Below are 19,496 nucleotides of genomic sequence, written 5' to 3'. Positions count from 1 at the left end.
AAATCCAGAGAAATTAAACTTTGGGCACAATCTAGCCAAAATCAAGGCTTTTCATTGGAATTCAATAAGCAAATGCTTACCTTATTTGTTGAAATCAGTGCAGTTTAAGAAAGTTTAGTCTTGCCCATATTCTCCTAATGTTACGGTACTTAAGTCGGCTCAGTATTAACAATAATAGTTATACACAATGCAATGTATGCAAATGTTTTGCTTACCAACTGGTGTTCTTGCTGTAATAAAATCTGTTGGTTTGCTAGGCTTGCTTGCCCCAGCTTTATTCAGAGCATAGATTCTAAATGTGTACTCAAGGCCTTCAATTAAATTTGCACATGGGTATTCTGTGGATCGCACAAGTGTATCATTGGCTTTCACCCAAAGCAAACTGTTCCTTTCTTTACGTTCAATGAGATAACCAGTTATTGGGCTGCCTCCATCGCTGTCTGGCCTGTCCCATGCCACAAAAACGCAGTCCTTGTTCACCTTGGTAACACGTGCATTCTTTGGTTCACTAGGAACATCTGTAGAGAAAGAGATGAGAATTTATTTATTTTTAAAAAATCATTTCACCCTTAGAAGTATTCTAATAAAGACTGCACCACTGTCTGAGGTGGACATACCAAATGGAAACCTTGCAATCATCTTATCGGACGGAAGCGGTTCAGAAATTCCAAATCGGTTTTCAGCACGAACACGGAACATGTATTCTTCTCCAGGGGTGAGTTTTCCAACTCTGCAATTCGTCTTTGTAACAGAAGCTACCACTGTTATCCAGTCTCCTCGACTGGTATCACACTTCTCAACCACGTAGTTGGTGATGTTGCTACCACCGTCTTCAAGAGGAGTATGCCATGACAAAGAGCAAGCATCAGCATCTATGTCAGAAATTTCGAATGGTGGCTGTGGTGGACCAGGGATATCTACAGAAAGAGATAAACATACAGGTATAAATAAGGTCATGCTCATTGATGAATCATGTTAAGAATGTTGAGAAGTAAGCATGGAAAAGAAGATTCAATGTACCCATGACGACCACTTTGATTTTCTGAGTAGCTACTCCCGAGCTGTTTTCTGCTGTTAGACTGTAATAATCACTGTCTTTCCTAATGACATCTTTAATGATGAGAACCGAAGTGCTGTCTGCTTTATGCACAGCCAGGCGGCTGGATATTGCCACATCTTTGTCTCCTTTCATCCATTTACAAGTTGGGTGGGGTTTCCCATAAACATGTGCTTCAATCCTGAGTTTCTGCCCAGCCTTTATATTGACATGATCTGGCATCAGAATCTTAGGTGGCACTGAAATTAAAAATCAAACGATAGGAAACAGACACATAGGTCACACACAAAAATTAATAACTTACGTATATGTATTTTGAATTAGTTCTCACAATCTTAAGCTGATATCCTTCTTACTTGAAACAACCATGCATTTCCCCCCCGAAAACAAATGTCAGTCTCCTGACAGCTTTCATGCTCTTGACTGGGGGTATCCTGCAACTCTCCAAATGTTGCTGGACCGCAACTTCCAACACCCATAGCCACTGGCCATGCTGGCTGCAGCAGATGAGAGTTGCAGTCCAACAGTGTCTGGAGGTGTGGCTACGCCACGGACTAGCCACTTCTGATCTATATTCTGCAGAAGTAAGGCAAAAGGTCTGATATTATGTCCCCAAACCAAAACTGTTTGTTTTCAAATAGTCACCAAGGAACTAGCCCCAATAACTTGTATTCCCCCTAATATCCTTGAAATATAATATCCCTGATTCATTTCCTCCTAGCTTCTTTTGTAGGTTTATTCTAAGGTCTGAGCAGTGTGCTATTTTATTTAATTAACTGTATAGCTGTCCTATTATTCGGATGCAGAAAGCTTCACAACATCTTATAATGGGGAGGTGCCCAAATTTTTAAGGTAAACTTCTGCATAAATGAAGCGAACTATTAAGAAACTGCCTTCTGGGCCTGGGACCCACATTCAGTACTCTTCAGGCCAGAATTAACACCTAATACTTTGCTATAGAAGATCTCAGAGCCAATGAGCCTATTTGTGAAGTATTTTTGTAGACCCTTTTGAAGGTCTTTGTATGTTGCTGTTTTGGGGAAAACCCGATAAACCCATTAAAAAAGGAATGTCACTAAAGACATCAGATTACGTGACAGGACTTAATTTTAAATATCTTTAAGAGGTGACATCCAAATTTAGATACAAAATCAAAATAATTGAATTATATTTCAGTTGTACAAGTGGTCATAGTTAGCTACTTACTCAGTTGCTCTTTAACTTCATAGACGCCTTCCGTTTGTTTTGGCTGGCTTACTCCTACAGCATTCCTTGCAGCCACTCTAAATTTGTATTTCTTTCCTTCCTTTAGGCCAGCAACAACAATATGAAGATCTTTGACAACGGAGTACTGTGTCCAGTGATCGTCAGCATGACCCTCTTCTTGATATGCAATGATGTAGCCATCAATTTTGGAACCACCGTCACGCAAGGGTGGCAGCCACCCTAAAGTAGCACTGTTCTTTGTGATTTCAGTCACTTCAAGTTTCCTTGGAGGATCAGGTTCACCTGAAAAATAAAACAGGCAGGCAAATGCTTAGTTTACATAATCTCTAAGATCATTACATCTTCTCATGATTTATTAGTGGGGGTGGGGAAACACAGAATATATTGTATTATTTTATTTTTTCATTTGAATACATAAATCATGAGACCAGTGGTTTCTTTGAACTTTGTAGTACCGTATTGGCCCGAATATAAGCCGCACCCAACTATAAGCAGCACCTTTAGAATTCGAGGGGGAAAGAGAAAAAGAATACCCAAATATAAGCTGCTCCCTTAAAATTCCACAGGCACTCACACCCTTTCCTTTTTACCATATATCTGCTTTAGCAGCAATATCGTAAAAGCCAATTTTTGTAAGGTCGCGAATTTAAGCCGCACTTTAACTTTTCACAGTCAGAATTTGGGAGAAAAAGTGAGGCTTATATTCAGGCCAATACAGTACTTCTATTCTGATTTTATTGTTTTTTGTGATCCACACATTGCCTCCACACCCTGGAAGAAGACTCAGCTGGCAATGTATTTGTGGACAGGTTATATTCTTTGAAATATAGCAAACAGAAGATCTGTCAAACAACAAGTCAGTTAAATAAGTGCAGGGAGGTGAAGTTATCTCATAAATATGAGGGAAGCATTCCTCTTGTTCCTTGGGCATGTGTCTGTCTACATTCTGTTGCTCCCCAGTCAAGGATTGGGATAAATTTCCTTCTTTGTCAGGTGAGCCCTGGGTTTGTGAGTCGAATATGTGTCTCAAGACACATTGTCAAAGCACTCACCCCAAAATACCCCCAAGCCACAGGGATATTTTTGAGTATTAATGCCTGAGTTCCCCCAACCTGAAATTAAAGGCATCTGAAGGCAGTGTTGTATCAGGAATTTTTTAGTGTTTGATGTTTTATTGTGTTCTTGTATTTGTTGGAAGCTGCCCAGAGTGGCCGGGGCAACCCAGCCAGATGGGCAGGGTATAAATAATGAATTTATTTATTAATTATTATTTTTATTTATTATGCACAGTGACAACTGATTTTGACTATCTGAACTATCATACAAAATCTGAATCTCCTGAATGAAATAATATAGAAGCTACATCAATAAATACTTACTTAGCGGATCTGTTGCCAGGATTGGTTTGGGCGTGTCCCTTGGAACACCAGGGCCATATTCATTGACAGCAATGACTCTGAAGAAATACTCAGTTCCTGGCATAAGATTAGAAACCTTGAAACTAGTCTTCTTTACATCATCGGTAAGTTTTGCCCAGGTCTTTCTCTCAGCCTCACGTTTTTCCACGATGTAATGTGTGACAGGACTACCACCGTCATTTTCAGGTGGAGTCCATGAAACCTGACAGGACGTTTTTGTGACATCCTTGACACTAAGCTCTGCTACAGGTCCAGGAGTATCTATTGGAGGAAATGAAACAATAAACAACCACTATTAGGCCGCAATTATTCAAAGTAAGTGGGCAGAGTCCCATGGAAAAGAAACTGCAATGAATAATACATTCATAAATCACAGAACAACAATTAATAGATGTTAAAATTATTGACATTACTCACCAAGGACACGGACATTCACAAAGACTGCCTTTTCTCCAGCAGGGTTAACAACTGTCAAAGTGTATTTGCCTGAATCATCCCGTGTAGAATCGGGGATGACGCAGAAGGCCATTGTGTCAACCAGGTCAACCTGGCCCCTTCTGATCACATTGTCAATTCCCACCTTCCTCCAGGTAACTTTAGGTGCTGGTCGCCCTCGAATAATGGCAAAAAGTCTTATGGGGCATCCTGCTCTGACTATGACTAACTTTCTCAGGCTTGCATCCAAATCAATTTCAGGAGGTTCTGAAAAGGAACATTAAAAGTTTAGATTTTGAAAGCAATTTGTAAGATAGCAAATAATTTAATGGCCTGTTGGCAAAATTACCAAGAATTTCTTTGGGAGAAACAGCTTCTTTCAAATCAGCTGGCCGGCCAATGCCTACTTGATTTTGGGCAGAAACTCGGAACTCATATAGTTCTTTCTCCTCCAAGCTTGTCACTGTAAATTCTGTATGAATAACTTGTGTAGCAACATTGCATCTTTTCCATCCTTCTTCAGGACCTGCTTTTTCAGTTTTGGGTCTCATTTCTACCACATAGCCAATAATAGGAGCACCACCATCATAGACTGGCTTTCCCCATCCAAGAGTAATAGAGGTCTTCGTGCTATCAACAACCTTAAGATTAATGGGAGGACCAGGTGGTTCTGTAAGATGACAGAAAAGTACAGAAGTAAGCATATCAGTGAATCAGAGAAACATAATTTAAATTGAAGTATTACTAACAAAAAAATATTGGAAAGCTCAGTACCTATTGGATCCTTCGCTATTGTTGGTTTTGATGGGTAGCTTGGTTCACCAATTCCAATTTCATTTTCTGCCCTGACACGGAACTGATATTCATATCCTGGAATGAGATTTGTAACTTTCTTGCGTCTCTCTGGAATTGCACTTTTGGTAACAGGAACCCACCTTAATGACCTTTTCTCTTTCTTCTCTAATATATATCCTGTGATTGATTTACCACCATCATATTCTGGTGGATTCCAAACTACGGTCATCTCTTCTTTGCTGACCTTTGTGACTTCTGGAGGATCTGGACGACCAGGTCTATTATACTTTGTTTTTGCTATAATTGGCTTAGTCTCTGTTGGGGGACCAGTGCCCATTTTATTCTCTGCACGGACCCTGAATATATATTCATTGCCTTCAATGAGATGTGTTACATGTATATGGGTCATTAGCACAGAGGAGGAATACGTAGTCCAAACCATTCGTCTGCTTTCACATTTCTCTACAATGTAGTTCTGTATTTCACAACCACCATCATCTTCAGGTACATCCCAGCTGACTGTGCATCGGTCATTTGAAACATCAGCCACCTTCAAATTTCTGACAGGTCCTGGTTTGTCCAAAACATTTACAGTAGCATATGCTACAAAGCTACCAGCTGGATTAGTGGCAGTAATAACGTATTTACCACCATCTGTGCGCCTTGCTTTGGAGAGAAGGAACTTAGATGAGTCTGAAGTTGTTTCAATTTTGGCCCGTGGAGATTGGGATAGATCGGCAGAATCCTTTGCCCAAGATACTTCTGGTTGGGGCTTGCCTCTAAGTCCTGCTACAATTTTTATTGGTTCACCCGCTTTCACAGTCAGTACTCCAGACAGCTTCAGATCAAGTACAGGTTTCAGAATTTCTTCTTTAACAACAACTTCACTTGTCTTCACCCAGTCACTTTCACCACCTTCATTCTTTGTCTGAACTCTGAACTGATAAATTTTATTTTCAACGCATTTGTCAACCATATAGTGTGTTTCCTTAATGCTACCTTTGTGCACTCTTTCCCACTCATCGGAATCCTTCAGTTTTCTTTCAACATGGTATGTTAAGTTGGGGCTGCCACCATCGTAGTCTGGTCTCCTCCATTTCAGATATACAAATGTCTTTCCTGTTTCTGCAATGTGAAGGTTTTCAGGCTCACCTGGCCTGTCAATAGGGTTAATAGCAAGGATTGGAGTTTTGGTCTCGACAACTGGACCTGGACCTACTTTGTTTTCTGCACAAACACGGAAGAAGTATTCGTGATTTTCAACGAGATGTGCTTTCACTATCCTCTTAGTAAGATCAGAAGAAACTATTGACCAGCCTCTCTGGTTTGGTTGACGATACTCTACTATATAGTTTGTAATTTCTGAGCCACCGTTATCTTCAGGATTCTCCCAAGAGACCATGCAAGAATCTTTGGTGACATAGGTTACTTTCAGGTTCTGGCAAGGTCCTGGCCTATCAAGCACATTAACAATAGCAGATGCTTGGGCGTGTCCGCTGCTATTCTTAGCTGTAATTAGGTATTTTCCATGGTCTGCTCTTACAGCAGGTTTTATTTGCAGCTCTATATGAGGGAATTCATTAATTATGTCAGTACGCTTATCTTTCGTTATATTTTTGCCATCTCTAGACCATGTTATGTCAGGATCTGGTCTGCCCCTCACTTTGCCTATAATCCTTATTGTTTGGCCTACTCTGACAGTAATTACATCTCGGCAGGTCAAATCCAGTTCTACCTCTGGAGGCATGAGAATGTCTTTGGCAAGAACTGTTTCTGGCAATTCTCTAGGTTCTCCCTCTCCTACAATATTAGCAGCTTTAATGCGGAATCTATATTCATTTCCTTCAATTAACCCAGGTACTGTAAAAGCACATTGTCTGATGAGTTCATCTTTGTTAATTCTATTCCACTGAGTAGTTCCGCTTTTCTGGCATTCCACAACATATCCCAGGATGGGGCTACCACCATCTTTGAGTGGCTTAGTCCATACTAGCTCAGCTGTTTCCCTGGTCTTATCCTTGAGTTTTGGATTAATGGGAGGTCCAGGAGGTGTCATAGGGCGTGATGCTTTGATTGGATCAGAAGGTGGAGATGGCTTGCTTATGCCAGCACTGTTTTCTGCAAAAACACGGAATTCATATGTGCTGCCCTCAAAGAGGCCTGTAGCTCTAAATTTCAGATCAAGCACTGGAGATTTGTTGACACGTATCCATTTCCCTGAGATTTCACGGCGTTCAAGTATGTATCCAGTTATTGGACTTCCACCATCAGATTTTGGCACAGTCCAACATACAGTTGCACCATTTTCTGTAATATCATTAACTACTGGTTTACCAGGTGGAGATGGTGGATCATGCAGAGCCTTGGCAACTGTTGGTTTTGAATCAAGAGGTGGACCAACGCCTATCTTATTCTCTGCACAAACTCGGAAAATATATTCACAGCCCTTCTGTAGACGTGGAATTTTAATTCTAGTTTGATTAGTCCCTGAAGAGACCACTCCCCAGGTTTCTTTCCTTGTCTCTCGTTTCTCAACAATGTAATTAATTACAGCGCTTCCACCATCATCTTTAGGAGGTCGCCAAGCAATAACCATGTGATCGGGAGTGACTTCCAGAATATCAATCGGGCCAGTTGGAGGACCAGGAACATCCAAAACTGTTAGATGAACAGGAACAGTTCTGCTTCCAGCTATATTGGATACTGTGAGCAGATATTCTCCAGTGTCTTTTCTTGTGCAGCTTTGAATAGTAAGAACTGTAGAGTAATTATCAGTATCAATCTTGTAATTGCCTTCTGATTTGATTTCAACATTATCAGTGACCCATTTTGCAGTGGGAACAGGTACGCCTCTCATGATTGCAGGGAACCGCACTGTGCTGCCAGCTTTAACAACAAGGCCTTCTATTAATTTCACATCTAGATCAACTGATGGTGGCACTGAAATAAAAACAACAACACGCAGATTATATTACAGGTATTTCCCCATTACAAGAGTTACATTTCAGCAGTGAATATGAAATCTGTGAACGGTCATACAAATTCAGTGGTTACCTATTTTTTCTTGGCACTCTATTGGTATGGTTGTGTCTGGAAGACTAAGACCCACAATATTTTGGGCTTTTACACGGAATTTGTAAATCTTCCCTTGTTGTAGACCAGTAACAACACATTCTGGCACAGGGACTGTTTTGAATTTTGTCCAGTCTTCTTTCCCTTCTTCTTGGTACTCCACCAAAAATCCAGTTATTTCAGCACCACCATCCCGATCAGGCCAATTCCAAACAAGAGACACTTGTGTCCTGTCAACATCTACATGATGCAAGTTCTTTGGTGGGCCAGGAGGATCTTTTAAAATGAGATGAAAACAGGATTAGCATTTCTATTTTCATACACAAACATTTCCAAATGCTGATACACATTGTATAGATCAACACAGTTGACAACAGAGTTGACAAAAAGAACACAAAATAGTAAGTGAACTGTGCTTACGAAGTGGATCTATAGCCTTAATCGGCTTGTGGGTTTCAACGTAAGGACCTCTTCCATACTGGTTCTCAGCAGCAACACGGAAGAGATACTGAGTGCCTTCCATGAGGTATTTAGCTAACAGACTGTGTTTCTTAGAAGATGACGATATTGGTAGCCACTGAGCAGCAGCAACATCTTTCCTTTCCACAACGTAATTCGTAATGACAGAGCCACCATTGTCCTCAGGTTCCTTCCAAGTCAGATAGCAAGAATCTCTTCTCACTTCACTGACCTGTAGATTCCTGGGAGGCCCAGGCTTATCTGGAAAAAAAATTGAAATAAATGTTCGATGTAGTCTATGTATAAAAATATTGTGTTAAATAGAGTGGTACCTCGGTTTAAGAACAGTCCTGTTTACGAACGATTCGGTTTAAGAACTCCGCAAGACCGGAAGTAGTGTCCCAGTTTGCAAACTTTACCTTGGTCTATGAATGGAAGCCAAACAGTGGAAGGGCACCGGCGGCAGGAGGTCTCATTAGGGAAAGTGTGCCTCGGTTTAAGAACAGTTTCGGTTTAAGAATAGACTTCCGGAATGGATTAAGTTCGTAAACCGAGGTACCACTGTACATTATTTGCAATAAAGAGTCTTTTCCTTATGATTGTATACTTCTTATTTGTAGAAAATGAGGATGGACAGCCTCTAACCATTTTTAATTTCTAAACATTTTTCATCTGAACCTGGATAATTAAACCTGACACAAAGTACAGGGTGTAAAATCAAACTAGTTTGTGTGCAACGCCCCTCACCCCGATTTCTTCAACAAATTTACAGTAGCTTCGCTGTATGTATGTTTGTGTTGTGGCTGGGGCAACCCAGTCAGATGGGCAGGGTACAAATAATAAAATTATTAGTATTATTAATTTCAGTGACTATGAACCTCAGAGAACAATTAATATTTTCCATAGACTATGGGCTTTGCACCCACTATCCACCCATCCATATTTGGTATGTGTGTGTTTTAACACCACAAGGATTCTGATAATGCTTCATAGCATTTAGAAAATTCCCTTCCAAAGTTGGGGAACAAGGTTGCTAACAGATGATGAAAAATATAATTTTTCATTCCTGCTTTTCTGCTGTACATAGGTATGTTCCTATCATTCACCTCTGTCATGTTTTATCTCCCAGTAGAAGTGTTAACATCATTTCATTCATTACCTAGAACAAGAACTTTTACTGAAACAGTCTTTGATCCAACCGGATTCTCCACGGTCAGGGAATAATTCCCTCCGTCTTCATGGACTGCGTGTCGAATTTCAAGCTTACTGCCAACTCCTGTAACCTCAATATCTGCCTTTGTAGGAACTTCCTTATCTTCTTTCTTCCAAGTCACTTTTGGGAATGGAATTCCTTTAATAACAGCACTTAGCCTCAATGTATCTCCAACTTTTACATGTTGTTCTCGTGTCATATTAGCATCCAGGATTAAATCAGGAGCCTCTGTAAAAAAAAGGGACTTCGTGTTCAGAAAATATATCCACTTTAGCCCTTTAAAACCAATTAAAACATCATGTTCTGCTTACCAAGTCTGTCCTTGACTTCAACTGGATCACGAACATTAGCTGGCTCGGATTCTCCTGCCCCATTGACTGCAAAGACTCTGAATCTATATTTGGTACCCTCAGTGAGGCCGGTGACATTGTATTTTGTCTCGGGGCAAGAATCTGCTGTATGGTTGGCTTTTTTCCACTCCTCATCTCCATCCTTTTGGTACTCAATGAGATAGCCTATGATCTTGCCTCCTCCATCATGACGTGGTGGTTGCCAGGACAATTGCACTGAACTTTTAGTTTTATCCACTGCTTCAGGATTAATTGGTGGACTTGGTTTTACTGTAAAAACGAAAAAACAGCAACACCCCATTACATTGGAATCATGAATCTGAAAAAGAGATTACTGTAATTGATACCAAGTAATATCACAAATATAATACATGAGAAAATGTTTTATAATATACCGATTGGATCCCTAGCGAAGAATGGTTTTGAGGGTGGGCTAGGATCACCAACGCCAATTTCATTTTCTGCTGAAACTCGGAATTCATATTCACAGCCTTCAAGAAGATCTGTTACCCTGAACTGAGTATCTGGGTAAATATGATCTTTGGTGGCTCTTCCCCATCGAGTAGACATAGTTTCCTTCTTTTCAAGTATGTAATTGGTTATTGGTTTTCCTCCATCATATGGCTTCTTCCAGGTAACTAAAGCAGAATTTTTGGTGACGCCTTTAATGATAGGTTGCTCTGGTGCAGCAGGAACACCTGAAGAAATAACGTTTTCAAGTTTTAAATCCATTTCATACAAAAATATAATATGAAAATACAAGTGAAGTAGAAATATGGCGGAGACTTAAGTAAAATGAATTAGCAAATAAACTACATACTGAAACGATCCTTGGCCTTCATTTCATCAGATATTAAAGGATCACTCATGCCATACAAGTTCTCAGCATAGATTCGGACAACATAATCTCTTCCCTCAAGTAATTTAGGGACTTTGCACGTTGTCTTGACATTGGCTGACGTGACTGGCATCCAGAGGTCTCTGTTTGCATCTCTCTTCTCAATAATGTAATTTGTAATTGGACTTCCACCATCATCCAAGGGAGGTTTCCAGGAGATAACAAAATGATCTTTAGTAACTTCATCAAAAATAACTGGCCCCACTGGTGGTTGAGGACGATCTGTTTAGAAGTAAAAAAAATATATTTATCAGAAAAGTTCTTCACAATGTGCATTAGGTTAAATGTTATCATGTGATATGCCATCCCACCCTCATTTGATCAGCTCTAATTCATACCACATGCGAAAATAATTTATTTTAGCACTATAGCAATACTTACCAACTACAGTAACTTGACAGAAACCTTTTCTTGTTCCCGAACTGTTTTCTACAATGACACAATATTTGCCTGAATCTTCACGGACAGATTTCAATATCCCCAAACAAAGAGTAGCTGGCGTAGTCTGGATCTTTGTCCGTTTGTCTTCTTTCACAGAAATTTCATCTTTGAGCCAGGTAATCTTTGGTGCTGGTTTGCCTGAGTAACGGCCGGTCAGACTGAAAGCTTCTCCTACACGGACAGTGAGCTTCTCTCGGATATCAAGTTCAAGTTGTGGAGGAGCTAGAAGTATTGTTAAAGAAAAGAAGAATCAGTGATATCTATAAAAACTCACAGATCACCCAATGCACATTTGGTTGGTTGGTTTGCTCCAGAATGGAAACTTACCAATTTCATCTTTGCATGTGATGGGCTTCGTAACAAATGATGGTTTGCCTTGTCCCACAATATTGCAAGCGCTCACGCGATACTCATAAGTGTCACCTTCTTTCAAATCTTCAACTGTGTATTTTCTGTCAAGCATTTTCTCTTTTGTAACTCTGGTAAATTTCTCTTTCCCAATAAGGCGGCTTTCCAAAACATACATGGTTATATCAGAGCCACCGTTGTACTTAGGTGGGTTCCAGGTCAGTGTAACAGAATCCTTCGTTACTGCTTTGACTTCCAGATCCTCAGGCCTTTCTGGCACAGCTAGAAATAAACACATGCAACATGTTAGGTACTTTTTCCAAGGCAAATTCTCCTCATCAGTACTGGGGGAAAAAATAGACAATAAAGTCTTACTTATTGGGTCTCTGATTAAAATCTCTTTTGTGGTCTCCACAAATGGGCCCATGCCAATAATATTCTCAGGTGCAATTCGGAAAAAGTATGCTTTGCCCTCAATCAGCCCCTGAACTGTTGCATTCTGCCTGGTGACCGTATATGTCACTGGGGTCCAGGCCCTGTGGTCTGCTTCACGTTTTTCAATTACGTAGTTGGTGATAGCTGAGCCGCCATCATCTTCAGGAGAAAACCACGTAAGTTTGCATGAGTCGTTGGTTAGGTTCTCAGTAAGGAATGGAATGCCAACTGGACCTGGAACATCTGTGAAGGAAAGAAATACAGTGGAATGGTTTTAAGATGAACATTTAACATTTCTGTAATTGGAACCCAAATAATAACATAGATGCAATAACATATTAAATAAAAACATATTTATATATTTCTATAACCCCACCCACTCATATAATATACCAAGGCAGTGCACAAAAGAAAATACTATAAAACAATACAAAGTTATCACAAGAATGACTGGCTCGTCCAAATAAAGGAAATTAAACAACTGAATAGGCATAACAACATCTTCCAAGAGACGTCTGAAGGTTAACAGGGAGGATGTCCACTGATTCTCTGTTGGAAGAGTTTTCTGCAGTATGGGACTGATGACACACTAAGGGTTCTGAGACATTGGGAACAACTAACAGCCCTCCTTCAGATGATCTAAGTCATCAAAATGGGACAGAAGGGAGCAGACACTTCTTGTGGTATCTTGGACTCAAGTTGTTCAGGGCTTTGTACACGAACTTTCATCCTGATCCAGTAACATATGGGTAGCCAGTGCAAATGCATCAACAAAAGTGTGACTTTCTGCCATTCATCCATCAGCCATCTGCTCTCATCAGCAGTCTAGCCATCAGCAAGTCAGCTTTCAGTGCTTACCTAGCACATCAACAATAATAGTCTTCTTTCTTTCTCCACCGGCATTTTTAGCGAGAAGAGTGTATAAGCCCTGATGGCTTCTCTTGCAGTTCTTTATGACCATAGAGGAACTAATTGCAGTTTCCTCGATTTTAGCCTCCTCTGGGAGAGCTCTCTCATCCCTCTTCCAGGTAATTGTTGGAGGTGGCTTTCCCGAGACATAAGCTATAATGCGGATCACTCCACCAGCATGGACAACGATTCTGTCCTTCACATGAGCATCAAGCATGAGATCAGGAGCAACTGTAGAAACAAACAATATATTTTATATTTAGTTTCTATTTTTTTACCCACACAAGAACAAAGAGAGGCTGTTTTTATCCTAAGACATACCTATTCTGTCCTTTATTTCAATGACTTCAGTGACATCTCCAGGCTCTCCAATACCAGCAGCATTTATTGCTCTGACTCTAAATCTGTAGAAACCTCCTTCTTTCAATCCTGCCAAAACAAACTTGGTCCCTCTTATTTCTTTATCTTTTGCCTGAAAACAAAAAGAAATTTTGTGTCTTTGGTGGAATCTACACACATGTTAAAGACGCTGTGGAAATGCTTTTCTAAAAAACGTTTCAAAAATACATTGGATTTTGCATAGCTCACTGGCACCATCTAGTGTCACACTTGTATATTGCACTTTATAACACAAAAAGTTTTATTTGCAGCTGTGTACCTGAGTCCTTTCATTCCTTCCTCCTGAACCTCCTTACTTCATGCCTCTCCCCACACCACATCACTTACCTCCCTCCCTTATCTTTCACTCATGATACCATTAAAAGCCACCGACGAGGAAGGGGAACAATGGGTTTTTGCTGCTTCTAGGCCACACAGATGAGTTGGTAGCCCTTTCAGTGATTCTGTATGTTCCTCAGTATGTTCAATTATGGAATCGACATAATGTTTCAAATAAATTTTCAATGGCAGAATTTCACCTACCTTTTCCCATTCTTCTTTCCCTTCTTCTTTAAATTCAACAAGGTAACCAGTGACTTTAGAACCACCATCTTTTAATGGAGGAGTCCATTCAAGGTCAACGGAAGATTTTGTCCAATCAGTAACTTTTGGAAATGGAGGACCAGGTGGAGCTGGGGAAAAAATTATTGCATCATTCTGTCACAAGACTGTGTATTTATTATTTCTCAAACATATACCATCTATACCATCTTTTAGTATATTTCCCCCTTTCACACCAAATAAATAAATAGATCTTGATTACTTACAGATTGGGTCTCTTGCAGTTATTGGATCAGATGGCATGCTTGGCGGTCCAACACCAGCGGCATTAATAGCATAGACACGGAACTGGTAATCTGAACCTTCAATAAGGCCAGGTACTTTGTAAGAAACTCCCAATGTCATAGGTTTAATAGGATCACGGTTAACCCGTGTCCATCTCTTTCCAGTGGTCTCTTTACGCTCCAGCCAATAACCCGTCACAGGGGAGCCTCCATCATATTCTGGCTCCTCCCAGTTGACGGTCATCGAGTCATGTGTGACACTGCTGACTGTTGGTTTGTCACAAATTCCAGGAACAGCTAGGGAATAAAGTACACCAAGAGTAAAGCAAAGCTCCGGGGGCCACATAGACCACTTATACAGTATATGGTATTTATGCTATAGCCTTCATCTGAAGTTTCCTTTCCCAGTCTTTCATTAGCCCCTACAGAGACAACCTTTGTGAAGTAAGTAGGGCAGGGCTATACAAAGTCCTCCTTTTTCTTTGTTATACGTAACTGTCAAGTCCTAGAATCCTGTGCTAGAGCCATGGCTGAGCATCTTCAACCTGAAAAGCCCTTTTTACAGCAGCTCTGCACCAAATGCCAGCATTTTGTATTTCTTGGAATAGCGGAGCTGATGAAGGGTTCCTTTGCCACAGCACTGTGCTTCATTGTGTCCAGCAGAGCACAAGATCGCACTGGTAATTGTTTTATTATTTTATGGTGAAGAAAGGCAAAGAAACGGTCTATACTGTGCTAAATAAAATCTAAAATGATATAAGTACAGATTCAATATTTAACATTTAAAACAGGTAAGGTTTTAAGATGAAACAGAAAAAATAGCCATAAAAGATCTATTTCTGAAAAGCCTTAAAAAACTATTATAGACATTTTAGCCATACAGAAGATTAAAAAAATAACAATTTTAACTTGGGGCTCTCAGACTATCTAATCAGATTACTTATGTTCTGCTTTGCCAATAAATATAAGCGCAGGTGATATTTTAGATAACTGTATGCTTACTGAATAGATTTCTGGCAGTTTCAGGTTCACTATCAAGAGGTTCCCCAACGCCATATTTATTCTGTGCCATGATGCGGAAGATGTATTCATGCCCTTCTAGTAGTTTGGGTACTGTGAAGATGCACTCTTTAGGTTCATTGGTAACATGGACCCAGGTCCTCCTGTTTGCTTCCCTTTTTTCAATAACATAGTTAGTTATCTTAGATCCACCATCATCTTTAGGAGGAAGCCAAGAAATTGTCATCTGATCGGCGGAAATAGATTCAAATTTAATGGGTCCTTCTGGTGGTCCAGGGCGACCTGAAAAATACATTTTATAAAGCATTAATTGTTGTCAAAGTTGAGTGTTATATTGTTGTGGTTGGCATCCAGCTATCTCGGGAGGAAATGGAAGAGTTTGACTTCAGGGATGAAGCCAAACTATTGGAGAGTTACGGCGCCTGCTGTGGCTGCAGGGACCGATAACAGGAGAGACATGTTTTGAACATTATATACCAAACAGTAAATTAGGTTGCCAATGCCAAAATACATTGATATTTACCTAGCACATTCAGCCTCATCTCCTTTGAATCTGTTCCAAAGTTATTGACAGCAGTTATAGTGTACAAGCCCGTGTCTTTTCTGCGAGATTGCTGTATCAGCAAAGTACAGGAATTTTCATCCACAATCTTGTTGACATGTTGGTCATATAGCACTGGCAATTTGTCATCGGGTTTCTTTGGATGAGCTTTGACCCAAGTCAATGTCGGGAAGGGGACGCCCTTTATTTTGGCTAAAATCTTGATATCTGTCCCTTCTTCTGCCTCCATAAATTCTTTGAGTTCAATAGACGGAGGGCCTACAAACAAAAGCAAGCAAAAATTATTGAGCCACTATGAATGCAGAAGTCAAAATGCTTTGCATTGCAGGCACATGATGTCTGCAGCCCTGTGCGGGGTAGACCGTGGAAATGACCACAAGAGATTGATATTGGGTTGAATTAGGCCACAACTTCCTTCAATACAGATATGAGTAGGTTTGGCTAAGGCAATGGGCATGTATCCATCATCAGTCAACCCACGTGCTGGCTGATAAGAGACCCAATGGGGGAAGGACCCTGTGCTGGGGCGCTGCCCCCAACATGGACCAGGTGCCACGACAGGGCATTATTGCAAGAGGCATATTGGCCTATCATGTGGGCTCTCAGACAGAGTCACCCCTCCTGGACCGCTTTAGCGGGGTACCTGTTCAATGTAGGATTCAGCCCAATGTGAGGAGGGCATTGCCATGTGACCATCCCTTTGCCTGGCTGTGTGGGAAGATAGCAGATCTCCTGGGACTGGCCCACAGCCGCGCTGTGTAACAAAAACACTGCTCCCCTGGAGCCCCAGGTGAGCGGATATTTGAAGTGCAATAACTACTAATGCTTTGCAGCACTTACATGTCTGATCTTTGACGACGACTGGCCCAACAGTAGCTGACGGTCTGCTTGGACCTGCTTCATTCACTGCTTTCACTCTGAATTCATATTCGTCGCCTTCTTTAAGGTCTTCAACAGTAAACTTTGTTTCTTCCACATCCCGTCTATTGCACTGTCGCCAGGCTTCCTTCCCTTCACCAGTACGGTCCCAGCGAAGGCACTCCACATTATAATGCGTTACGGGAGCACCGCCGTCATTCTTTGGAGGTTTCCATGTCAAGCTTACTGTGTTCTTTGTTATAAGACCAATCTTGAGCTTGATAGGTGGGTCAGGAGGATCTGTGTGTTGTTTTTTTAAAAAAAGGAGCAAAGTAAAATGTAAGTCCTGCTCTTCAATAAAGTATCATTAGTAAAAACAAATGTCCCACTTTGCCACACCCTTAAAGTATTTACGTATTTATTTTCAAAGAACCTGCAATCCAATATCTGCTGAGGGATGATACTCCCCAAACCACTGAGATTGTTTCAGGATATTTAGCTGAGATTTTAAAAGTCAAATTTAAAACTATTTAATTTTCTGAACAGTGGCTACTGAGTCTTTCATATGTTTTATGTGTTTAATATGTCCAGATTGCCAATGTTTTATGGAAGGTTTTCTTACTCTTTTATGATTTTCTTGTCTAAATTTTGCCAATAAAGGCTGAATGAATGCATGCATGAATGAATGTCCCATTTTGATTTAACTTACGGATTGGATCCCTCGCTGTGGTCCTTTGAATTGTATCTGCTGGGGGTCCAACACCAAAGCGGTTTTCTGCACGTACTCTGAAGAAGTATTGTTGCCCAGCTATGAGATCAGGAATAACCAATGATGTGCCAGCACAGTTGGGATTAACTTTTGTCCAGGCTTTCCCTTCCACAGTTCTTTTCTCAATAATATAGTTTCTGATTCTGTCTCCACCGTCATTGTCCGGCATTTTCCATGAAAGTTTACAGCTGCATCTTGTTATGTCACTTACTTTCAGGTCTTTTGGTGGCCCTGGAACATCTATTTCATCATGAAAACAGATTGGAAAAATCATTATATGGGGTTTTACAGTATATGAACTTTTGTATCACAAAATTAGTGAAATGGTGCAATATTAAGGTTGATTAGTCTTACCTAGGACATTCACCCTGACATTTACAGTTTTCTGTCCTGCTTTATTCTTTGCTGTAATACTGTATTTTCCAGAATGACCTCTGTTACATGTAGGGATATTAATCACTGATGTGGTATCGGTTGATTCCACCTGCACAAACCAAAACAAACTTACTTAGCAATAATAATTAAAAAAAGGACTTGAAAAATGCAAATATTAGAAGCAAAATAAGCGAATTCAAATATAAGCTATTTTTTACCGTAGCATCTTCAGGTATGTTATGTCCATCCTTTAAATAAAGAAAAAATAGTAAATACACACACACACAATACTTTAGCTTGAAGTTTTTAACAGTTTACTTTGTTTTGCCACTGACCTTTGCAGCTTTCTTTGCATCTCCTTCAAATTCCCAAGTTACTTTGGGAACAGGACGGCCCTTAATAACTGCTGGAATTCTGATTGTTGTGCCGGTACGGCAAGAGAGTAGGTCTTGTGCTCCAACATCAATAAATATTTCTGGCTCCTCTGCAAAATACAAATAATATATCATATAAATAATATAGTCAGAATTCATCTACCTGTCACATAAGTTCTCTAATAGGGTAAACCTATGCATGTACAGTATACTCAGTAGTAAGTCCTGCAGACATTGATGGGTCTTTCATCCGGGTAAATGGGTAGGCTTGCAGCCTCAGTTGTGTATTATTCTCTTGATGATAAACCAAGATATCAAGATATATACTTATTTGAAATATTTACTGCCCTTTAGCAAAGCTTTACAAAAACATAACATATAACACCAAAATATAATATATTAGAACAATGCATGAAACAGCCTAGTAAAAAAACAAAAACAAAACCTTTGCTGGCCCCAAATCCATAACCATGTTGGTGTCAGGTGGGCTTCCCGAGGACAGAATTCTCTGAAATGGTGCCACCACTGAGAAGGATCCCTCTTTGATCACTATCTGCCTTAACTCATATGGCAGGGACACTTTGAGAAGAGTTATTTCTCAAATGTATGCAGAATAATCTAGCTCCAGCTTCTATTGCTATCAGATTGATGTTGGGATTTCCCTTGTACCCATAACAACCCCCAGTAAGTTTGCTTTACTCTTGAAAACTCTAATGTGCTGGACAGCCATTCCTGCATTTCACTTTTCAAATCTTTTGATTTTTCTATGTCTACACGTTCGAGTGGAAAGAATTATTTTCAACAATCCTTACCTTGAACTTCCTTGCATGGTATTTCTGCAGTGCAAAGGCTTGGCTCGGATTCCCCTGCAGCATTTACAGCCTTTACTCTGAATCTGTACTTTCTGAGCTCTTTCAGATTCGGTACAACACAATCGCAGGTAGGGAACAGCTTGTCCGGTTCGTTCACACTCTTCCAATCTAAACTACCTTCTTCTTGCATTTCGACAATATATCCTTTAATAGGACTGCCACCATCTTTTTGTGGAGGTTTCCATGCAAGAGATATAGTTGAGTTGGTTCTGTCTTTGACATCTGGGCATGAAGGTGCTCCAGGAGGATCTATTGAACAAATGCAAAATGTACTGCCATGAGGACTATGCCTCCCTTGTTCCATTGCACAACACCCCTTCAATGAAGTGAATGGAAAGTCTATCAACTATACAGTATTTCATTGCACAAAAGTAGGAACATTTGCT

General features: G+C 40.3%; 1 protein-coding gene across 43 annotated transcripts in view; it reads right to left on the bottom strand.

Annotated features, from left to right (window-relative positions):
* The window catches only part of TTN (titin), a 284,957-nt gene that overhangs the window by 55,835 nt on the left and 209,626 nt on the right, over window positions 1-19,496 (bottom strand). For all 43 annotated transcript variants that reach the window (XM_081902051.1, XM_081902060.1, XM_081902074.1 and 40 more), the window contains 29 exons: window positions 19,051-19,359; window positions 18,200-18,348; window positions 18,083-18,112; window positions 17,844-17,973; window positions 17,430-17,729; window positions 16,703-17,020; window positions 15,824-16,120; window positions 15,283-15,582; window positions 14,263-14,577; window positions 13,979-14,127; window positions 13,379-13,529; window positions 13,007-13,288; window positions 12,089-12,391; window positions 11,693-11,995; window positions 11,306-11,587; window positions 10,847-11,146; window positions 10,422-10,724; window positions 9,988-10,296; window positions 9,623-9,904; window positions 8,425-8,724; window positions 7,987-8,280; window positions 4,912-7,872; window positions 4,487-4,807; window positions 4,120-4,404; window positions 3,664-3,963; window positions 2,264-2,566; window positions 1,021-1,296; window positions 618-917; window positions 216-518 (listed from right to left, as the gene is read on the bottom strand). In XM_081902051.1, the coding sequence (XP_081758177.1) occupies window positions 216-518; window positions 618-917; window positions 1,021-1,296; window positions 2,264-2,566; window positions 3,664-3,963; window positions 4,120-4,404; window positions 4,487-4,807; window positions 4,912-7,872; window positions 7,987-8,280; window positions 8,425-8,724; window positions 9,623-9,904; window positions 9,988-10,296; window positions 10,422-10,724; window positions 10,847-11,146; window positions 11,306-11,587; window positions 11,693-11,995; window positions 12,089-12,391; window positions 13,007-13,288; window positions 13,379-13,529; window positions 13,979-14,127; window positions 14,263-14,577; window positions 15,283-15,582; window positions 15,824-16,120; window positions 16,703-17,020; window positions 17,430-17,729; window positions 17,844-17,973; window positions 18,083-18,112; window positions 18,200-18,348; window positions 19,051-19,359 (10,455 nt within the window). The remainder of the gene's footprint in view (window positions 1-215; window positions 519-617; window positions 918-1,020; window positions 1,297-2,263; window positions 2,567-3,663; window positions 3,964-4,119; window positions 4,405-4,486; window positions 4,808-4,911; window positions 7,873-7,986; window positions 8,281-8,424; window positions 8,725-9,622; window positions 9,905-9,987; window positions 10,297-10,421; window positions 10,725-10,846; window positions 11,147-11,305; window positions 11,588-11,692; window positions 11,996-12,088; window positions 12,392-13,006; window positions 13,289-13,378; window positions 13,530-13,978; window positions 14,128-14,262; window positions 14,578-15,282; window positions 15,583-15,823; window positions 16,121-16,702; window positions 17,021-17,429; window positions 17,730-17,843; window positions 17,974-18,082; window positions 18,113-18,199; window positions 18,349-19,050; window positions 19,360-19,496) is intronic.

Source organism: Podarcis melisellensis, assembly GCF_964234715.1.
Source record: "Podarcis melisellensis genome assembly, chromosome: 1".
NCBI classification, from domain to species: Eukaryota; Metazoa; Chordata; class Lepidosauria; order Squamata; family Lacertidae; genus Podarcis; species Podarcis melisellensis.
The sequence above is the reverse complement of the archived record's forward strand: the minus strand, read 5'-3'. Positions and strand labels throughout refer to the sequence as shown.